The sequence below is a fragment of the Oncorhynchus keta genome, chromosome 22 (genome assembly GCF_023373465.1).
Source record: "Oncorhynchus keta strain PuntledgeMale-10-30-2019 chromosome 22, Oket_V2, whole genome shotgun sequence".
NCBI classification, from domain to species: Eukaryota; Metazoa; Chordata; class Actinopteri; order Salmoniformes; family Salmonidae; genus Oncorhynchus; species Oncorhynchus keta.
In genome coordinates, this window is record NC_068442.1 from 48184487 (window position 1) to 48201881 (window position 17395).

General features: G+C 43.5%; 1 protein-coding gene across 1 annotated transcript; it reads right to left on the bottom strand.

Annotated features, from left to right (window-relative positions):
- Window positions 1–187: 187 nt before the first annotated feature.
- Window positions 188–14533, bottom strand: LOC118400696 (5-hydroxytryptamine receptor 3A-like). Its single transcript, XM_052475813.1, has 10 exons — window positions 14416–14533; window positions 14075–14138; window positions 13537–13706; window positions 11705–11749; window positions 11310–11416; window positions 2268–2437; window positions 1797–1969; window positions 1372–1582; window positions 992–1195; window positions 188–727 (listed from the first exon to the last, which is right to left on the bottom strand). The coding sequence occupies exons 1-10, from the start codon at window positions 14443–14445 to the stop codon at window positions 435–437; spliced, it is 1467 nt and encodes a 488-aa protein (XP_052331773.1). The 5' UTR covers window positions 14446–14533; the 3' UTR covers window positions 188–434.
- Between the last annotated feature and the right edge of the window lie 2862 nt (window positions 14534–17395).

A 17395-nucleotide genomic window follows, 5' to 3' on the forward strand; every position in this document is an offset into this window, starting at 1 on the left:
GACAGATCTTCATCATCATTGATCCACCATCAACATTACAATTCAGAAAACGTCTCAGATGACCCCAATGAATTGTTGTTAGTAATGAAACAGTGGTTTTTGTGAAAGTATGTTTATTTGACAAAGAAACATACATTTAATCTAATATAGTAATATAAGTCAACACACTTACTCAATGCAGCCAGGAGATCAAACAAGTGATCGTTGAAGTTATGGTAATGTTAAGGTAATTGTTTTTAAATCTAAACAGCAGTTGACAACATGGGAGACTTGTACGCAGTGGTGTAGTGGAGGGTAAGCACTATTTCCTCACATTTTGTATTTTTACACAACCATTTAGCCACGTATCATAGATAAATGGTTAGAAATGACAAGGATCGTTACATTATTCACAATGAATGACATTGACCCACCTATTTTTTTTAACCAGTACATCACTGGTTGTACGAATTACTCCAGATGCTGAGGATGACGATGAAGCTGAAGGTGATGAAGATGCAGTAGACGCCAAACAGCAGCCGGTCGAGGATGTAGCCCACCTGCATCCAATCCTGGGAGATCTGGTTCCCGTCCACATGCTGGGCCACCTGGAGGCGGATGGACTGGAGCTCATTGCCCAGATTCCTCAGCTCCGCCAGGGCTGGATCGCCTGCCTCTGCCCACATCTCACCTGGTTCTCCTGTTTGAACCTGTCTCTCCACCAACACTAGAGGGCAGACTTTCACATCTGTTTGTTCGAGACAAGAGGGAAGGCAGGGAGAAATGCGAACTTATGAATATACCTCCTAAAGATAGAAATGATTGGTTGTCTAAGGTCGGACCTTAGACTAGTCAAGTGTCTGGAAAAAGGTATCAGAGTGATTCCTGCATTTATGTTCAGGCTTGTGATTGAAGACTTTCACTATATTGCATTGGGTTGAACAAGACAAGGATCTGCTAACTAAATGAAAGTCTGTGTAATTGTAAATCCCTGGAGGATCAGACAGGGTACCTCTTGCAACTGGATTGAGGATGATCTTGTCCTCTCTGGATTTCTGAGGCAGCCAGACGAGGGTGCCCATGAAGCGCAGGACGAGCACTCGGACCCAGCCAGGCACTGGGTGGAAGTTACTGGAGCCGACCAGGAGGTTGGTGATGAGAATAGTCTCCAGCAGGCTGGCCACCATCAGAGCCAAGCAGATGGCGAAGAACACATCTGCATGTGCAGGAGGTGAAGAGAGGAAAATATTCAGCAACTCTTAGGAGGACAAAGGAAGTGAACTTCAAAATGATACTTTCCCTAACCAGCTATTCCAATAACACAAAGTAAACATCTACATTTATAACTTACGAAAAATATGTTTTTTCCAGTACAGATGTTTTCATACTCACTTATCAGTGGAATGGTGCTTCCTGTGACGGGAAGAAGGTCATTCACGATGAGCAGGAAGACGGAGTAACCAAAAATAAGGCTCATCTTGAAGGAGGAGCGGTCCACGTTCTGGGGAGGCAGCAGGAAGCTGAAGAGATCCACAGTGATGAGAAAGCAGCTGGGGATCAGGAGGTTCACCACGTAGAGGGTTACTCTGCGCCTCAGGACAATCTACAGTTTAGAGACACAATGGGGAATGAAAACCTTCAAGGGTGATTTGGTGTCGTGCAGTAGATTCCCATTTCAGATAAGACAAAGCCATATATCGCTGAGTTAGCATCCTATTTATAAAATATGAAGTACTCTCTGACACAAAATTCAACGCTCTGTAGTTGTAGAGCCAAATGAATGGCGTCTGAGAAATTGCAGTGCTTTTGGTTCTTACATAGAAGCAAAGCTCATCATAGGGGTTGCTTTCTCCCTGATTGAATGTTGATAACTTGAACTTGCTGGATTTGATGTCCATCAGCTCCCACTCCCCTTCGGTGGACAACACGCTAATGGAGCGTTTCAGGATGTCCTCCACCTTCTTCCCTAAAATAATCCTTATGTCCGACACTGCAGGGGAGATAAATGAATGGGACATCCTGGGATGAAGGGGTTGAACCTATATGGAAGCAGAACATGATCTGTACTGAGGGGATGGTAAACTTGGGCCTAACACCAAACAGATCCCTTGGTTGACACCGAGTAATTTATCAAAAACTTCAATGGACTCGATGTCCACCCTGTTTCACATCTATCATTTCAGATCACAAGAGTCAGGATGTTCTTTTGGGAGAGAAGGAGCGATGGGTTTGGCGTCTGACCCTTATGTTCAAGTAAGTCCTAAAGCATGGTTGCATTGACGTCTTACCGTGGTGGATGTAGGATCTGAAGGTTAAGGTGCAGTTCTGGACGTCAAAGGGGAAGGTGTAGATCTCCAGGAAACAGGAGCTAACCACTCTGACAGCGTTGGCGTCTCGCACTATACCAGTGTGCTTAATGTACACATAAGGGACGATGGGAGCTCTGTTTTCATCCATACTGTAAAACAGGGTGAAATAGGGGGACGATTTCAAACCATGGGCAGGATATAAATCATATGTTTTATATTTTTTCATTGTGAGTGAAGCCATTTAATAGTGCCATAAAAAGGGACAGAATTCAAGTGTTTGTTAAGATGTCTGCTCTCCCGCACAATTCAAGTGTTTGTTAAGATGTCTGCTCTCCAGCACAATTCAAGTGTTTGTTAAGATGTCTGCTCTCCAGCACAATTCTAATTAGCATAATACAAACATCCCTATCAAGATCTGTCTGTTTAAGATCGAGATATCTTTTTTTTTTGCAGGGGCTGTGTCTCCATCCACCACATCGGCCAATGACGGCCTTCCGCATCTGCGGTGGAAGGTTGCTGAGCTACAGTTGTGTTTGTCAGACCATAGATAGATAGATATTTTTGCAGGGGCTGAGTCTCAATCCACCACATCGGCCAATGACGGCCTTCTGCATTTGCGGTGGAAGGTGGCCGGGCTTTAGCGCATGTCTGTCGGAACATTATACATCCCTAAAATTGTTCTTCTCACGAAGACGTCTGTGGAGTCTGAACAAATGAATATGATATATACTAAAAATATATATACTCTATGGAAAGATGAGACTCTGAATATGTTGGTGTCCTCCGTTGGTGTGTTGGTGTGCTCCGTTGGTATGTTGGTGTCCTCCGTTGGTATGTTGGTGTGCTCCGTTGGTGTGTTGGTGTGCTCCGTTGGTATGTTGGTGTGCTCCGTTGGTGTGTTGGTGTGCTCCATTGGTATGTTGTTGTGCTCCATTGGTGTGTTGGTGTGCTCCGTTGGTGTGTTGGTGTGCTCCATTGGTATGTTGGTGTGCTCCATTGGTATGTTGGTGTGCTCCGTTGGTGTGTTGGTGTGCTCCATTGGTATGTTGGTGTGCTCCGTTGGTATGTTGGTGTGCTCCGTTGGTGTGTTGGTGTGCTCCATTGGTGTGTTGTGTGCTCCGTTGGTATGTTGGTGTGCTCTGTTGGTGTGCTCCATTGGTGTGTTGGTGTGCTCCATTGGTGTGTTGGTGTGCTCCATTGGTGTGTTGGTGTGCTCCATTGGTGTGTTGGTGTGCTCCGTTGGTATGTTGGTGTGCTCCGTTGGTATGTTGGTGTGCTCCGTTGGTATGTTGGTGTGCTCCGTTGGTATGTTGGTGTGCTCCGTTGGTATGTTGGTGTGCTCCGTTGGTATGTTGGTGTGCTCCGTTGGTATGTTGGTGTGCTCCATTGGTGTGTTGGTGTGCTCCGTTGGTATGTTGGTGTGCTCCGTTGGTATGTTGGTGTGCTCCGTTGGTGTGTTGGTGTGCTCCATTGGTGTGTTGGTGTGCTCCATTGGTATGTTGGTGTGCTCTGTTGGTGTGCTCCATTGGTGTGTTGGTGTGCTCCATTGGTGTGTTGGTGTGCTCCATTGGTGTGTTGGTGTGCTCCATTGGTGTGTTGGTGTGCTCCGTTGGTATGTTGGTGTGCTCCGTTGGTATGTTGGTGTGCTCCGTTGGTATGTTGGTGTGCTCCATTGGTGTGTTGGTGTGCTCCATTGGTGTGTTGGTGTGCTCCATTGGTGTGTTGGTGTGCTCCGTTGGTATGTTGGTGTGCTCCATTGGTGTGTTGGTGTGCTCCGTTGGTATGTTGGTGTGCTCCATTGGTGTGTTGGTGTGCTCCGTTGGTATGTTGGTGTGCTCCATTGGTGTGTTGGTGTGCTCCGTTGGTATGTTGGTGTGCTCCGTTGGTGTGTTGGTGTGCTCCGTTGGTATGTTGGTGTGCTCCATTGGTGTGTTGGTGTGCTCCGTTGGTATGTTGGTGTGCTCCATTGGTGTGTTGGTGTGCTCCGTTGGTATGTTGGTGTGCTCCGTTGGTATGTTGGTGTGCTCCATTGGTGTGTTGGTGTGCTCCATTGGTGTGTTGGTGTGCTCCGTTGGTATGTTGGTGTGCTCCATTGGTGTGTTGGTGTGCTCCGTTGGTATGTTGGTGTGCTCCGTTGGTGTGTTGGTGTGCTCCGTTGGTATGTTGGTGTGCTCCGTTGGTATGTTGGTGTGCTCCATTGGTGTGTTGGTGTGCTCCGTTGATATGTTGGTGTGCTCCATTGGTGTGTTGGTGTGCTCCGTTGGTATGTTGGTGTGCTCCGTTGGTATGTTGGTGTGCTCCATTGGTGTGTTGGTGTGCTCCGTTGGTATGTTGGTGTGCTCCATTGGTGTGTTGGTGTGCTCCATTGGTGTGTTGGTGTGCTCCGTTGGTATGTTGGTGTGCTCCATTGGTATGTTGGTGTGCTCCGTTGGTATGTTGGTGTGCTCCATTGGTGTGTTGGTGTGCTCCGTTGGTATGTTGGTGTGCTCCGTTGGTATGTTGGTGTGCTCCATTGGTGTGTTGGTGTGCTCCGTTGGTATGTTGGTGTGCTCCGTTGGTATGTTGGTGTGCTCCGTTGGTATGTTGGTGTGCTCCATTGGTGTGTTGGTGTGCTCCGTTGGTATGTTGGTGTGCTCCGTTGGTGTGCTCCGTTGGTATGTTGGTGTGCTCCGTTGGTGTGCTCCGTTGGTATGTTGGTGTGCTCCATTGGTGTGTTGGTGTGCTCCGTTGGTATGTTGGTGTGCTCCGTTTTGCTCTACGACGTGTCACGAGACTTGTTTGAAGTTGATTGTTTGATTGGTTGATTGATTCTGTCAATCTGCCAACTTCTGTGCGAACTGTTTGGGCTACACCTCTATCAAAAGGCGAGACTCTCATGAACAGGTCGCTTGTTTGGCTCTAGGACGCTTACAAGCCTTACAAGACTCTTCTGAAGGTAGCTCGTTACCAGTTAATATGTTTTTTTACGGAGGTACACACACACATATATATTTTTGGGGGTACTTAACTGTTTATATCTTTGACAACTTTTACTCCATTTCATTCCTAATGAAAATTATGGACTTTTTACGTACAGTTTCCCAGACACCCAAAAGTACTCGTTACATTTTGAATGCTTAGCCGGACAGGAAAAGGGTCCAATTCATGCCCCTATCAAGACAACATCCCTGGTCATCACTACTGCCTCTGATCTGGCGGACTTACTCATTTTACTTTTCATTTTTAATACTTAAGTATATTTTAGCAATTACATTTACTTTAAATACTTAAGTATATTTAAAACCAGATACTTTTAGACTTGTACTCATATTATTTTACAGGGTGACTTTCACTTTTACTTTAGTCATATCTCTACCCATGATGATGTCGCAGGAGGAGATTGCTGCCGTTTTACGGTCCCCTAACCTATTGTGGTATTGTGTGTGTTTTTTCACGTTATTTGTAACTTATTTTGTACATAATGTTTCTGTCTCTTATGACCGAAAAGAGCATCTAGACATCTGGACAGCGATTACTCTCCTTGTAGTAGAAAAATATTTTTTCTTTAATGAGTCAGACGCGTAGGATTTACTCCAGACACCCGACAAGGAACTCATCCCACTAATTCGCAGGAGAACGAGACGAACATATCAGAGATATCAGGGGGCTTTCTAAGGATCTTACGGCCAGAGGGTAATCTGCCTTTACTGTCGGTCCTGTTAGCCATTGTCAAATCATTGGATAATAAAATAGACAAACTACGAGCACGTATATCCTACCAGTGGGACATTAAAAACTGTAATATCTTATGTTTCACAGAGTCGTGGCTGAACGACGATATGAATAACATACAGTTGGTGGGTTTCCTGCTTTTTCAGAAGGATAGAACAGCCACCGCTTGTAAGACAAGGGGTGGCGGTCTTTGTATATTTGTAAACAACAGCTCGTTCACGAAACCTAAGAAAGTCTAGAGGTTTTGCACACCTGAGGTAGAGTATCGCATGATAAGCTGTAGACCACACTATTTACCAAGAGCGATTTCATCTATATTCTTCGTAGCAGTCTATTTACCACCAAAAATGTATACGGCTAGAAGGGAACAGGAAAAGGCTCATCCAGAGGCGGTGCTCCTAGTGGCCGGAGACATTAATGCAGGGAAACTTAAATCTGTTTTACCAGCATGTTAAATGTGCAACCAGAGGGGGAAAAAAAACTCTAGACCACCTTTACTCCACACACAGAGACGTGTCCAAAGGTTTCCCTCACCATCCATTTGGCACCATAATTATATCCTCCTTACTCCTGCTTACAAGCAAAACTAAAGTAGGAAGCACCAGTGACTCGGTCAGAAAAAAAGTGGTCAGATGAAGCAGATGCTAAACTACCGGACTGTTTTGCTAGCACAGATTGGAATATGTTCCGGGATTCTTCTGATGGCACTGAGGAGTACACCACATCAGTCACCCCCCTATCCACATCGATGGAACAGTAGTGGAGAGGGTAGTAAGTTTTAAGTTCCTCGGCATACACATCACAGACAAACTGAATTGGTCCACTCACACAGACAGCATAGTGAAGAAGGCGCAGCAGTGCCTCTTCAACCTCAGGAGGCTGAAGAAATTCGGCTTGTCACCAAAAGCACTCACAAACTTCTACAGATGCACAATCGAGAGCATCCTGGCGGGCTGTATCACCGCCTGGTACGGCAACTGCTCCGCCCTCAACCATAAGGCTCTCCAGAGGGTAGTGAGGTCTGCACAACGCATCACTGGGGGCAAACTACCTGCCCTCCAGGACACCTACACCACCCAATGTTACAGGAAGGCCATAAAGATCATCAAGGACAACAACCACCCGAGCCACTGCCTGTTCACCCCGCTATCATCCAGAAGGCGAGGTCAGTACAGGTGCATCAAAGCTGGGACCGAGAGACTGAAAAACAGCTTCTATCTCAAGGCCATCAGACTGTTAAACAGCCACCACTAACATTGTGTGGCTGCTGCCAACACACTGACACTGACTCAACTCCAGCCACTTTAATAATTGGAATTGATGGGAAATGATGTAAAATATATCACTAGCCACTTTAAACAATGCTACCTAATATAATGTTTACATACCCTACATTATTCATCTCATATGCATACGTATATACTGTACTCTATATCGGCATCCTTATGTAATACATGTATCACTAGCCACTAACTATGCCACTTTGTTTACATACTCATCTCATATGTATATACTGTACTCGATACCATCTACTGTATCTTGCCTATGCTGCTCTGTACCATCACTCATTCATATATCTTTATGTACATATTCTTTATCCCCTTACACTGTGTATAAGACAGTAGTTTTGGAATTGTTAGTTAGATTACTTGTTGGTTATTACTGCATTGTCGGAACTAGAAGCACAAGCATTTCGCCACACTCGCATTAACATCTCCTAACCATGTGTATGTGACAAATACAATTTGATTTGATTTGATTTGGCTTTCTTCAATAAGTGCATTGATGATGTTGTACCCATAGTGACTGTACGTGCATACCCCAACCAGAAGCCATGGATTACAGACAACATCTGCACTGAGTTAAAGGGTAGAGCTGCTGCTTTCAAGGAGCGGGACTCTAACCTGGAAGCTTATAAGAAATCCCGCTACGCCCTCCGACGAACCATCAAACAGGCAAAGTGTCAATACAGGACTAAGATTGAATCATACTACACCGGCTCCGACGCTCGTCGGATGTGGCGGGGCTTGCAAACTATTCCCTTACAAAGGGAAGCAGAGCCACGAGCTGCCCTGTGACACGAGCCTACCAGACAAGCTAAATTACTTCTATGCTCGCTTTGAGGCAAGTAACATTGAAACAAGCATGAGAGCATCAGCTGTTCTGGACAACTGTGTGATCACGCTCTCCGTAGCTAATGTGAGTAAGACCTTTAAACAGGTCAACATTCACAATGTCGTAAGAACAGACGGATTACCAGGACGTGTACTCCGAGCATGCGCTGACCAACTGGCAAGTGTCTTCACTGACAGATGATGCAATCTCTATTGCACTCCACACTGCCCTTTCACAGATGGACAAAAAGAACACCTATGTGAGTATGCCATTAATGACTACAGCTGTTGTATTCGGCATTTCACTGTAAGGTCTACCTACACCTTTTGTATTCAGCATTTCACTGTAAGGTCTACTACACCTGTTGTATTCAGCATTTCACTGTAAGGTCTACTACACCTGTTGTATTCAGCATTTCACTGTAAGGTCTACTACACCTGTTGTGTTCAGCATTTCACTGTAAGGTCTACTACACCTGTTGTATTCAGCATTTCACTGTGAGGTCTATTACACCTGTTGTATTCGGCATTTCACTGTAAGGTCTACTACACCTGTTGTATTCGGCATTTCACTGTAAGGTCTACTACACCTGTTGTATTCAGCATTTCACTGTAAGGTCTACTACACCTGTTGTATTCAGCATTTCACTGTAAGGTCTACTACACCTGTTGTATTCAGCATTTCACTGTAAGGTCTACTACACCTGTTGGCATTTCTACTACTACACCTGTTGTATTCAGCATTTCACTGTAAGGTCTACTACACCTGTTGTATTCAGCATTTCACTGTGAGGTCTACTACACCTGTTGTATTCAGCATTTCACTGTGAGGTCTACTACACCTGCATTTCACTGTAAGGTCTACTACACCTGTTGTATTCAGCATTTCACTGTAAGGTCTACTACACCTGTTGTATTCAGCATTTCACTGTAAGGTCTACTACACCTGTTGTATTCAGCATTTCTAGGTCTACTACACCTGTTGTATTCAGCATTTCACTGTAAGGTCTACTACACCTATTCAGCATTTCACTGTAGGTCTACTACACCTGTTGCATTTCACTGTCTACTACACCTGTTGTATTCAGCATTTCACTGTAAGGTCTACTACACCTGTTGTATTCGGCATTTCACTGTAAGGTCTACTACACCTGTTGTATTCAGCATTTCACTGTAAGGTCTACTACACCTGTTGTATTCAGCATTTCACTGTAAGGTCTACTACACCTGTTGTCATTCGGCATTTCACTGTAAGGTCTACTACACCTGTTGTATTCAGCATTTCACTGTAAGGTCTACTACACCTGTTGTATTCGGCATTTCACTGTAAGGTCTACTACACCTGTTGTATTCGGCATTTCACTGTAAGGTCTACTACACCTGTTGTATTTTCAGGTCTACTACATTCACTGTAAGGTCTACTACACCTGTTGTATTCAGCATTTCACTGTAAGGTCTACTACACCTGTTGTATTCAGCATTTCACTGTAAGGTCTACTACACCTGTTGTATTCAGCATTTCACTGTAAGGTCTACTACACCTGTTGTATTCAGCATTTCACTGTAAGGTCTACTACACCTGTTGTATTCAGCATTCACTGTAAGGTCTACTACACCTGTTGTATTCAGCATTTCACTGTAAGGTCTACTACACCTGTTGTATTCAGCATTTCACTGTAAGGTCTACTACACCTGTTGTATTCAGCATTTCACTGTAAGGTCTACTACACCTGTTGCATTCAGCATTTCACTGTAAGGTCTACTACACCTGTTGTAAGGTCTATTGGCATTTCACTGTAAGGTCTACTACACCTGTTGTATTCAGCATTTCACTGTAAGGTCTACTACACCTGTTGTATTCAGCATTTCACTGTAAGGTCTACTACACCTGTTGTATTCAGCATTTCACTGTAAGGTCTACTACACCTGTTGTATTCAGCATTTCACTGTAAGGTCTACTACACCTGTTGCATTCAGCATTTCACTGTAAGGTCTACTACACCTGTTGTATTCAGCATTTCACTGTAAGGTCTACTACACCTGTTGTATTCGGCATTTCACTGTAAGGTCTACTACACCTGTTGCATTCGGCATTTCACTGTAAGGTCTACTACACCTGTTGTATTCAGCATTTCACAGTCTACACATTCAGCATTTCACTGTAAGGTCTACTACACCTGTTGTATTCGGCATTTCACTGTAAGGTCTACTACACCTGTTGCATTCGGCATTTCACTGTAAGGTCTACTACACCTGTTGTATTCGGCATTTCACTGTAAGGTCTACTACACCTGTTGTATTCGGCATTTCACTGTAAGGTCTACTACACCTGTTGTATTCAGCATTTCACAAGGTCTTACACCTGTTGTATTCAGCATTTCACTGTGAGGTCTACTACACCTGTTGTATTCAGCATTTCACTGTAAGGTCTACTACACCTGTTGTATTCAGCATTTCACTGTAAGGTCTACTACACCTGTTGTATTCAGCATTTCACTGTAAGGTCTACTACACCTGTTGTATTCAGCATTTCACTGTAAGGTCTACTACACCTGTTGTATTCAGCATTTCACTGTAAGGTCTACTACACCTGTTGCATTCAGCATTTCACTGTAAGGTCTACTACACCTGTTGTATTCAGCATTTCACTGTAAGGTCTACTACACCTGTTGTATTCAGCATTTCACTGTAAGGTCTACTACACCTGTGTATTCAGCATTTAGGTCTTACGCCTGTTGTATTCAGCATTTCACTGTAAGGTCTACTACACCTGTTGTATTCGGCATTTCACTGTGAGGTCTACTACACCTGTTGTATTCGGCATTTCACTGTAAGGTCTACTACACCTGTTGTATTCAGCATTTCACTGTGAGGTCTACTACACCTGTTGCATTCAGCACATGTGACAAATACAATTTGATTTTATTTGAGCCATGTTCTATGAAAGTATCTTTACTTTTGGGTTCATTTCCACCACTACATGGAAGCAGTTTTAAATAGGTTAAATATCGGTCTAAACCTTTTCACATTCCCTGGTCTTTAAAAAACAAAAAAATACATTTTACTGTGTTTTTCCATGTGTTAATCAGTTACTCAATGTGTTTCTATGGGATAATATCAGTAAGACCAAAGTCAATGTTCCATCAAAACAATAAGTATATCGTATCTATATAGAATATAACTATACTATACTCACAATTCATTGATTACCACATCTGGTGACCAGAACCTTTCCCTGGGGAGAGAAATATTGGCAGAGCCGCATTGGACTGGGTCCCAGCTGAAAAATTCATTCTCCCATTCCTAAAACAACACATTAGGAACAATGCAATGTGTTTGTAAGCCGCATTCAAAATTACAATACGATATTTCGGATTGTGTAACTTTAAAAGATACATTTTTTATTTTAATTTTAACATAATTATATATCACTATTGCTATTCAGTACATATTGGTGAATGGATGTTGTGTGTCCTAACAAATATGAAGTAATGTGAAGTAACGTTCTGTAGGAGAAAGAGAAACCAAAGTGCACATTTAAAATGACTCCCATACACTGTGTACATATACTTGCTAAAATAATACGCTCACCTTCACCAGCCAAATGTAGGTGTACAACAGTTGTGCTTTTTCTTCCTGAAAAAAATAATGAATTACTTTTTGTTGTAGGATACAAAGTAAAGGCAATAAAGCCACATTTTCAATAGATCTACAAAACAGGATGTGGAGGAACATTCAGAACTATATAGCACATGTCAAATACAGTGGGGAGAACAAGTATTTGATACACTGCCAATTTTGCAGGTTTTCCTACTTACAAAGCATGGAGAGGTCTGTAATTTTTTATCATAGGTACAGTTCAACTGTGAGAGACTGAATCAACAAAAAAAAAATCCAGAAAATCACATTGTATTTTATTGCATGACATATTTGATAATTATTTTATATATCAGAAAAGCAGAACTTAATATTTGGTACAGAAACTTTTGTTTGCAATTACAGAGATCATACGTTTCCTGTAGTTCTTGACCAGGTTTGCACACACTGCAGCAGGGATTTTGGCCCACTCCTCCATACAGACCTTATCCAGATCCTTCAGGTTTCGGGGCTGTCGCTGGGCAATACAGACTTTCAGCTCCCTCCAAAGATTTTCTATTGGGTTCAGGTCTGGAGACTGGCTAGGCCACTCCACTACCTTAAGATGCTTTTACGGAGCCACTCCTTAGTTTCCCTGGCTGTGTGTTTCAGGTCGTTGTCATGCTGGAAGATCCAGCCACGACCCATCTTCAATGCTCTTACTGAGGGAAGGAGGTTGTTGGCCAAGATCTCACGATACATGGCCCCATCCATCCTCCCCTCAATACGGTGCAGTCTTCCTGTCCCCTTTGCAGAAAATCATCCCCAAAGAATGATGTTTCCACCTCCATGCTTCACGGTTGGGATGGTGTTCTTGGGGTTGTACTCATCCTTATTCTTCCTCCAAACACGGCGAGTGGAGTTGAGATCAAAAAGGTCTATTTTTGTCTCATCAGACCACATGACTTTCTCCCAATCCTCCTCTGGATCATCCAGATGGTCATTGGCAAACTTCAGACGGGCCTGGAAAGGCGCTGCCTTGAGCAGTGGGACCTTGCGTGCGCTGCAGGATTTTAATCCATGATGGCGTAGTGTGTTACTAATGGTTTTCTTTGAGACTGTGGTCCCAGCTCTCTTCAGGTCATTTACCAGGTCCTGCCGTGTAGTTCTGGGCTGATCCCTCACCTTTCTCATGATCATTGATGCCGCACGAGGTGAGATCTTGAATGGAGCCCCAGACCGAGGGTGATTGACCGTCATCTTGACCTTCTTCCATTTTCTAATAATTGCGCCAACAGTTGTTGCCTTCTCACCAAGCTGCTTGCCTATTGTCCTGTAGCCCATCCCAGCCTTGTGCAGGTCTACAATTTTACCCTGATGTCCTTACACAGCTTTCTGGTCTTGGCCATTGTGGAGAGGTTGGAGTTTGTTTGATTGAGTGTGTGGACAGGTGTATTTTATACAGGTAACGAGTTCAAACAGGTGCAGTTAATACAGGTAATGAGTGGAGAACAGGAGGGCTTCTTAAAGAAAAACTAACAGGTCTGTGAGAGCCAGAATTCATACTGGTTGGTAGGTGATCAAATACTTATGTCATGCAATAAAATGCAAATTAATTACTTAAAAATCATACAATGTGATTTTCTGTTTTAGATTCCATCTCTCACAGTTGAAGTGTATCTATGATAAAAATTACAGACCTCTACATGCTTTGTAAGTAGGAAAACCTGCAAAATTGGCAGTGTATCAAATACTTGTTCTCCCCACTGTACATTGATGGATTTAATGGTATGTCTCCTCAGGTGAAGTAGTTGAAAGGGATACCATGCTGTCCTACTACTCCTTACCACACCCAGGATGCCGTAGAGAGTGAAGTACATGCTGATGTTGGTGGGGGTTGAGAGGTTCATGACAGGTCGTATGGAGTACAATGTCATGACGTTCTCCAGGGCAGCCAGAAGGGATATGGTGTTGGGGTTGGTGCAGTTCACCACTATCTTACATCTCAGGCATGGCGCTGGGGAAACAATGGTAACCATGCTGCTTTATATTGTGGTTTTGTTATGACCCTGTGTGGCCCAGTTGGTAAAACATGGTGCTGCAATGCCAGAGTTGTAGGTTCAATTCCACGGGGGACCAGGATGAAAATGTATTCACTCTCTACTGTATGTTGCTCTGGATACGAGAATCTGGTAAATTATGTCAAATATCTGATCATCTTCAGTGAAAAGTCTTTAATTTTGGGGTTCTTGCCTACTGTAGATATCATTATTGGAATCTTGTTTGAATGATGAAGACCTTGCTACTAATATAAAATATAATACTTTAAGTTTGCTTAAATTAGTTGACTTTACTAATTTTTTCCCGTGTCCAAGCTGTACCTACCCTGTACCATGATGCAGCAGATGATGAACAGAACCTGGTGAGAACTGACCCACCATCGTTGAGACTGAAATAGTCATTTAAAAAATCACTGTTAGGTTCAAAGGTCAAACTGTATTTTAGAGATACGGTCCATTGTTTAGTGTATGTTTGATAATTAACACAATGTGTATAACACCATGAATTACAGTATGAATTCACAACTTAATTTACCTCAAATGTCATTTAACAAAAGTTTTGAGCAATTACAGTAATGAATTGAAGCACAACAGACAGGCACGAAACATGTGTAAGGTACATCCCCCCCCAATGTAACGAAAAGCATTAGAATGAAAGATATTTACCTCCATTTTGGAAAAATCCTTGGCTGCCATCAAACTGCAAGTTTTTGCAAACTACTGTTGACTGTTTCAATCCTAATGTTTGGTTGAAGAACTGTTTAGAGCAAAGCTTTGTTACCTCACTCCCATAGCGATGGCATCTCTTCACCAGCTGGAACACATTGAATATATACAGACTAATTTGCATAGTTCACCACTTATGTTGATGTATTGTCATGTCATATCATAAGTTGCTGTTGGAGAATCCACAGAAAATCTTACAGCTCCAGACTGTTTTCAAGTTTGAACACAGTTCTCCTGCAACAAAGATCTCTGATACGTTAGAAGTGACACAAAGAGTCAGTGATTTCTTGATTCTACAATAAGCTCAACATAGGAATTGTAAAAAAATAAATTAAAAATAAATATATATATTCCTAGCAATATGCCTAGCAACAGAGAAGACCATGAGTGAGATCCATAAACCTTGGGGCAAATGAGGTGGTCAGTAGAGCAGGTGAACTCTTGTGGTACAGAGCTACTTTACCTGCAGGGGGTTGGATACAAAACAGGCATGAGCCACAGTAAATGGCTGTGGTGGAGGGTGAAGTTGCCCATAGAAGCTGATCCTGAGTCAGTGTATAATTTTCCACACCAATGGTTAAGGTTAGGATTGGGGGAGGGGAAGCTGATCCTAGACCTGTACCTAGGGGACATTTCACCTTAGAGCTGTGGTGTGCCAACCTATGCAACTAGTGCAACCAGTGGGCATCGGACGATAGTGTACCACAGCTCTGCAGACAATACATGTACTGGGCTATGGAAATGAGCTGGGGGTTCACCTCAGCACACAAAGGAACAGGTGTCCCAATGTCCCCCCATTCAGCTCTCCCACCCAAATCATTTGTTATATAACTTGTGTTATGAATTGCATGGTAATGTTTATTCTCTATCTCGTGTCTGATACAATATATAGGCTGATCCTTTAATTATAGACGGGTGATAATATGAGCCCTGGAATTAGTTCATGACCTAAGGAAAGATGGATGGAGAGAGAAGGAAAGAGAGAGAGAGGTATGGTGAGCAAAGGAAGAGGGGAGATGAAGAGAGAGGTATGGTGAGCAAAGGAAGAGGGGAGATGAAGAGAGAGGTATGGAGAGCAAAGGAAGAGGGGAGATGAAGAGAAAGGTATGGATAGCAAAGGAAGAGGGGAGATGAAGAGAGAGGTATGGTGAGCAAAGGAAGAGGGGAGATGAAGAGAGAGGTATGGTGAGCAAAGGAAGAGGGGAGATGAAGAGAGAGGTATGGTGAGCAAAGGAAGAGGGGAGATGAAGAGAGAGGTATGGAGAGCAAAGGAAGAGGGGAGATGAAGAGAGAGGTATGGAGAGCAAAGGAAGAGGGGAGATGAAGAGAGAGGTATGGAGAGCAAAGGAAGAGGGGAGATGAAGAGAGAGGTATGGAGAGCAAAGGAAGAGGGGAGATGAAGAGAGAGGTATGGAGAGCAGATGAAGAGAGAGGTATGGAGAGCAAAGGAAGAGGGGAGATGAAGAGAGTCCTGTATTGACACTTTGCCTGTTTGATGGTTCGCCGGAGGGCTTAGCGGGATTTCTTTTAAGCTTCCGGGTTAGAGTCCCACTCCTTGAAAGCGGAAGCTCTATCCTTTAGCTCAGTGTGGATGTTGCCTGTTATTCATGGATTCTGGTTGGTTATCTACGTACTGTCATTGTGGGGACGACATCATCTATGCACTTATCGATGAAGCCAGTGACTGATGCGGTATACTCCTCAATGCCATCAGAAGAATCCCGGAAAACATATTCCAGTCTGTGCTAGCAAAAGAGTCCTGTAGCTTAGCATCTGCTTCATCTGACCGAGTCAGTGGTGCTTTCTGCTTTAGTTTTTGCTTCTAAGCAGGAATCAGGAGGATATAATTATGGTCAGATTTACAAGATGGATGGCAAGGGAAAGCTTTGAACACATCTCTGTGTGTGGTGTAAAGGTGGTCTAGAGGTTTGTATGGGTCTCTGTGTGTGGTGTAAAGGTGGTCTAGAGGTTTTTATGGGTCTCTGTGTGTGGTGTAAAGGTGGTCTAGAGGTTTTTATGGGTCTCTGTGTGTGGAGTAAAGGTGGTCAAGAGGTTTGTATGGGTCTCTGTGTGTGGTGTAAAGGTGGTCTAGAGCTTTGAACACGTCTCTGTGTGTGGTGTAAAGGTGGTCTAGAGCTTTGAACACATCTCTGTGTGTGGTGTAAAGGTGGTCTAGAGTTTTTTCCTCTGGTTGCACATTTAACATGCTGATAGAAATGAGGTCAAACTTATTTGAGTTTCCCTGCATGAAAGTTCCCAGCAACTAGGGGCGCCACCTCTGGATGAGCGTTTTCCTGTTTGATTATGGCGGAATACAGCTCATTGAATGTGGTCTTAGTATCAGCATCGGTCTGCGATGGTATATAGACAGCTACGAAAAACATAGATGTAAACTCTCTTGGTAAATAGTGTGGTCTACAGCTTATCATGAGATAACCCCGGCGAGGTGCAAATCCTATAAATCCTTAAGACTTCCTTAGATTCTAGAGGTTTGCACCAGCTCTTGTTTACAAATCTACATAGGCTGTCCGCCCCTGGTTGTCTTACCAAATATCAAACATAGGCTGCCGTCCCTTGTCTTACCTGTTTGAAATATACATAGACTGCCGCCCCTTGTCTTACCAAATATACATAGGCTGATGTAAACCCTTGTCTTACCAGATATTCATAGACCACCAAACCCCTTGTCTTACCAGACATATACCAGGCTGCCCCTTGTCTTACCAGATATTCATAGACCACCGACCCTTGTCTTACCAGATATTCATAGACCACCGCCCCTTGTCTTACCAGATATTCATAGACCACCGCCCCTTGTCTTACCAGACATATACCACCACCCCTTGTCTTACCAGATATTCATATACCACCACCCCTTGTCTTACCAGATATTCATATACCACCGCCCCTTGTCTTACCA

Excerpts from the sequence above, each read along its gene's own strand:
- LOC118400696 (XM_052475813.1), bottom strand. The coding sequence starts at position 14,445 with ATGGCAGCCAAGGATTTTTCCAAAATGGAG. Across the intron at positions 11,750-13,536 it reads TCTACGGCATCCTGGGTGTG|GAAGAAAAAGCACAACTGTT; the intron begins GTAAGGAGTAGT and ends TATTTTTTTCAG. Across the intron at positions 1,970-2,267 it reads CAGATCCTACATCCACCACG|TGTCGGACATAAGGATTATT; the intron begins GTAAGACGTCAA and ends TCTCCCCTGCAG.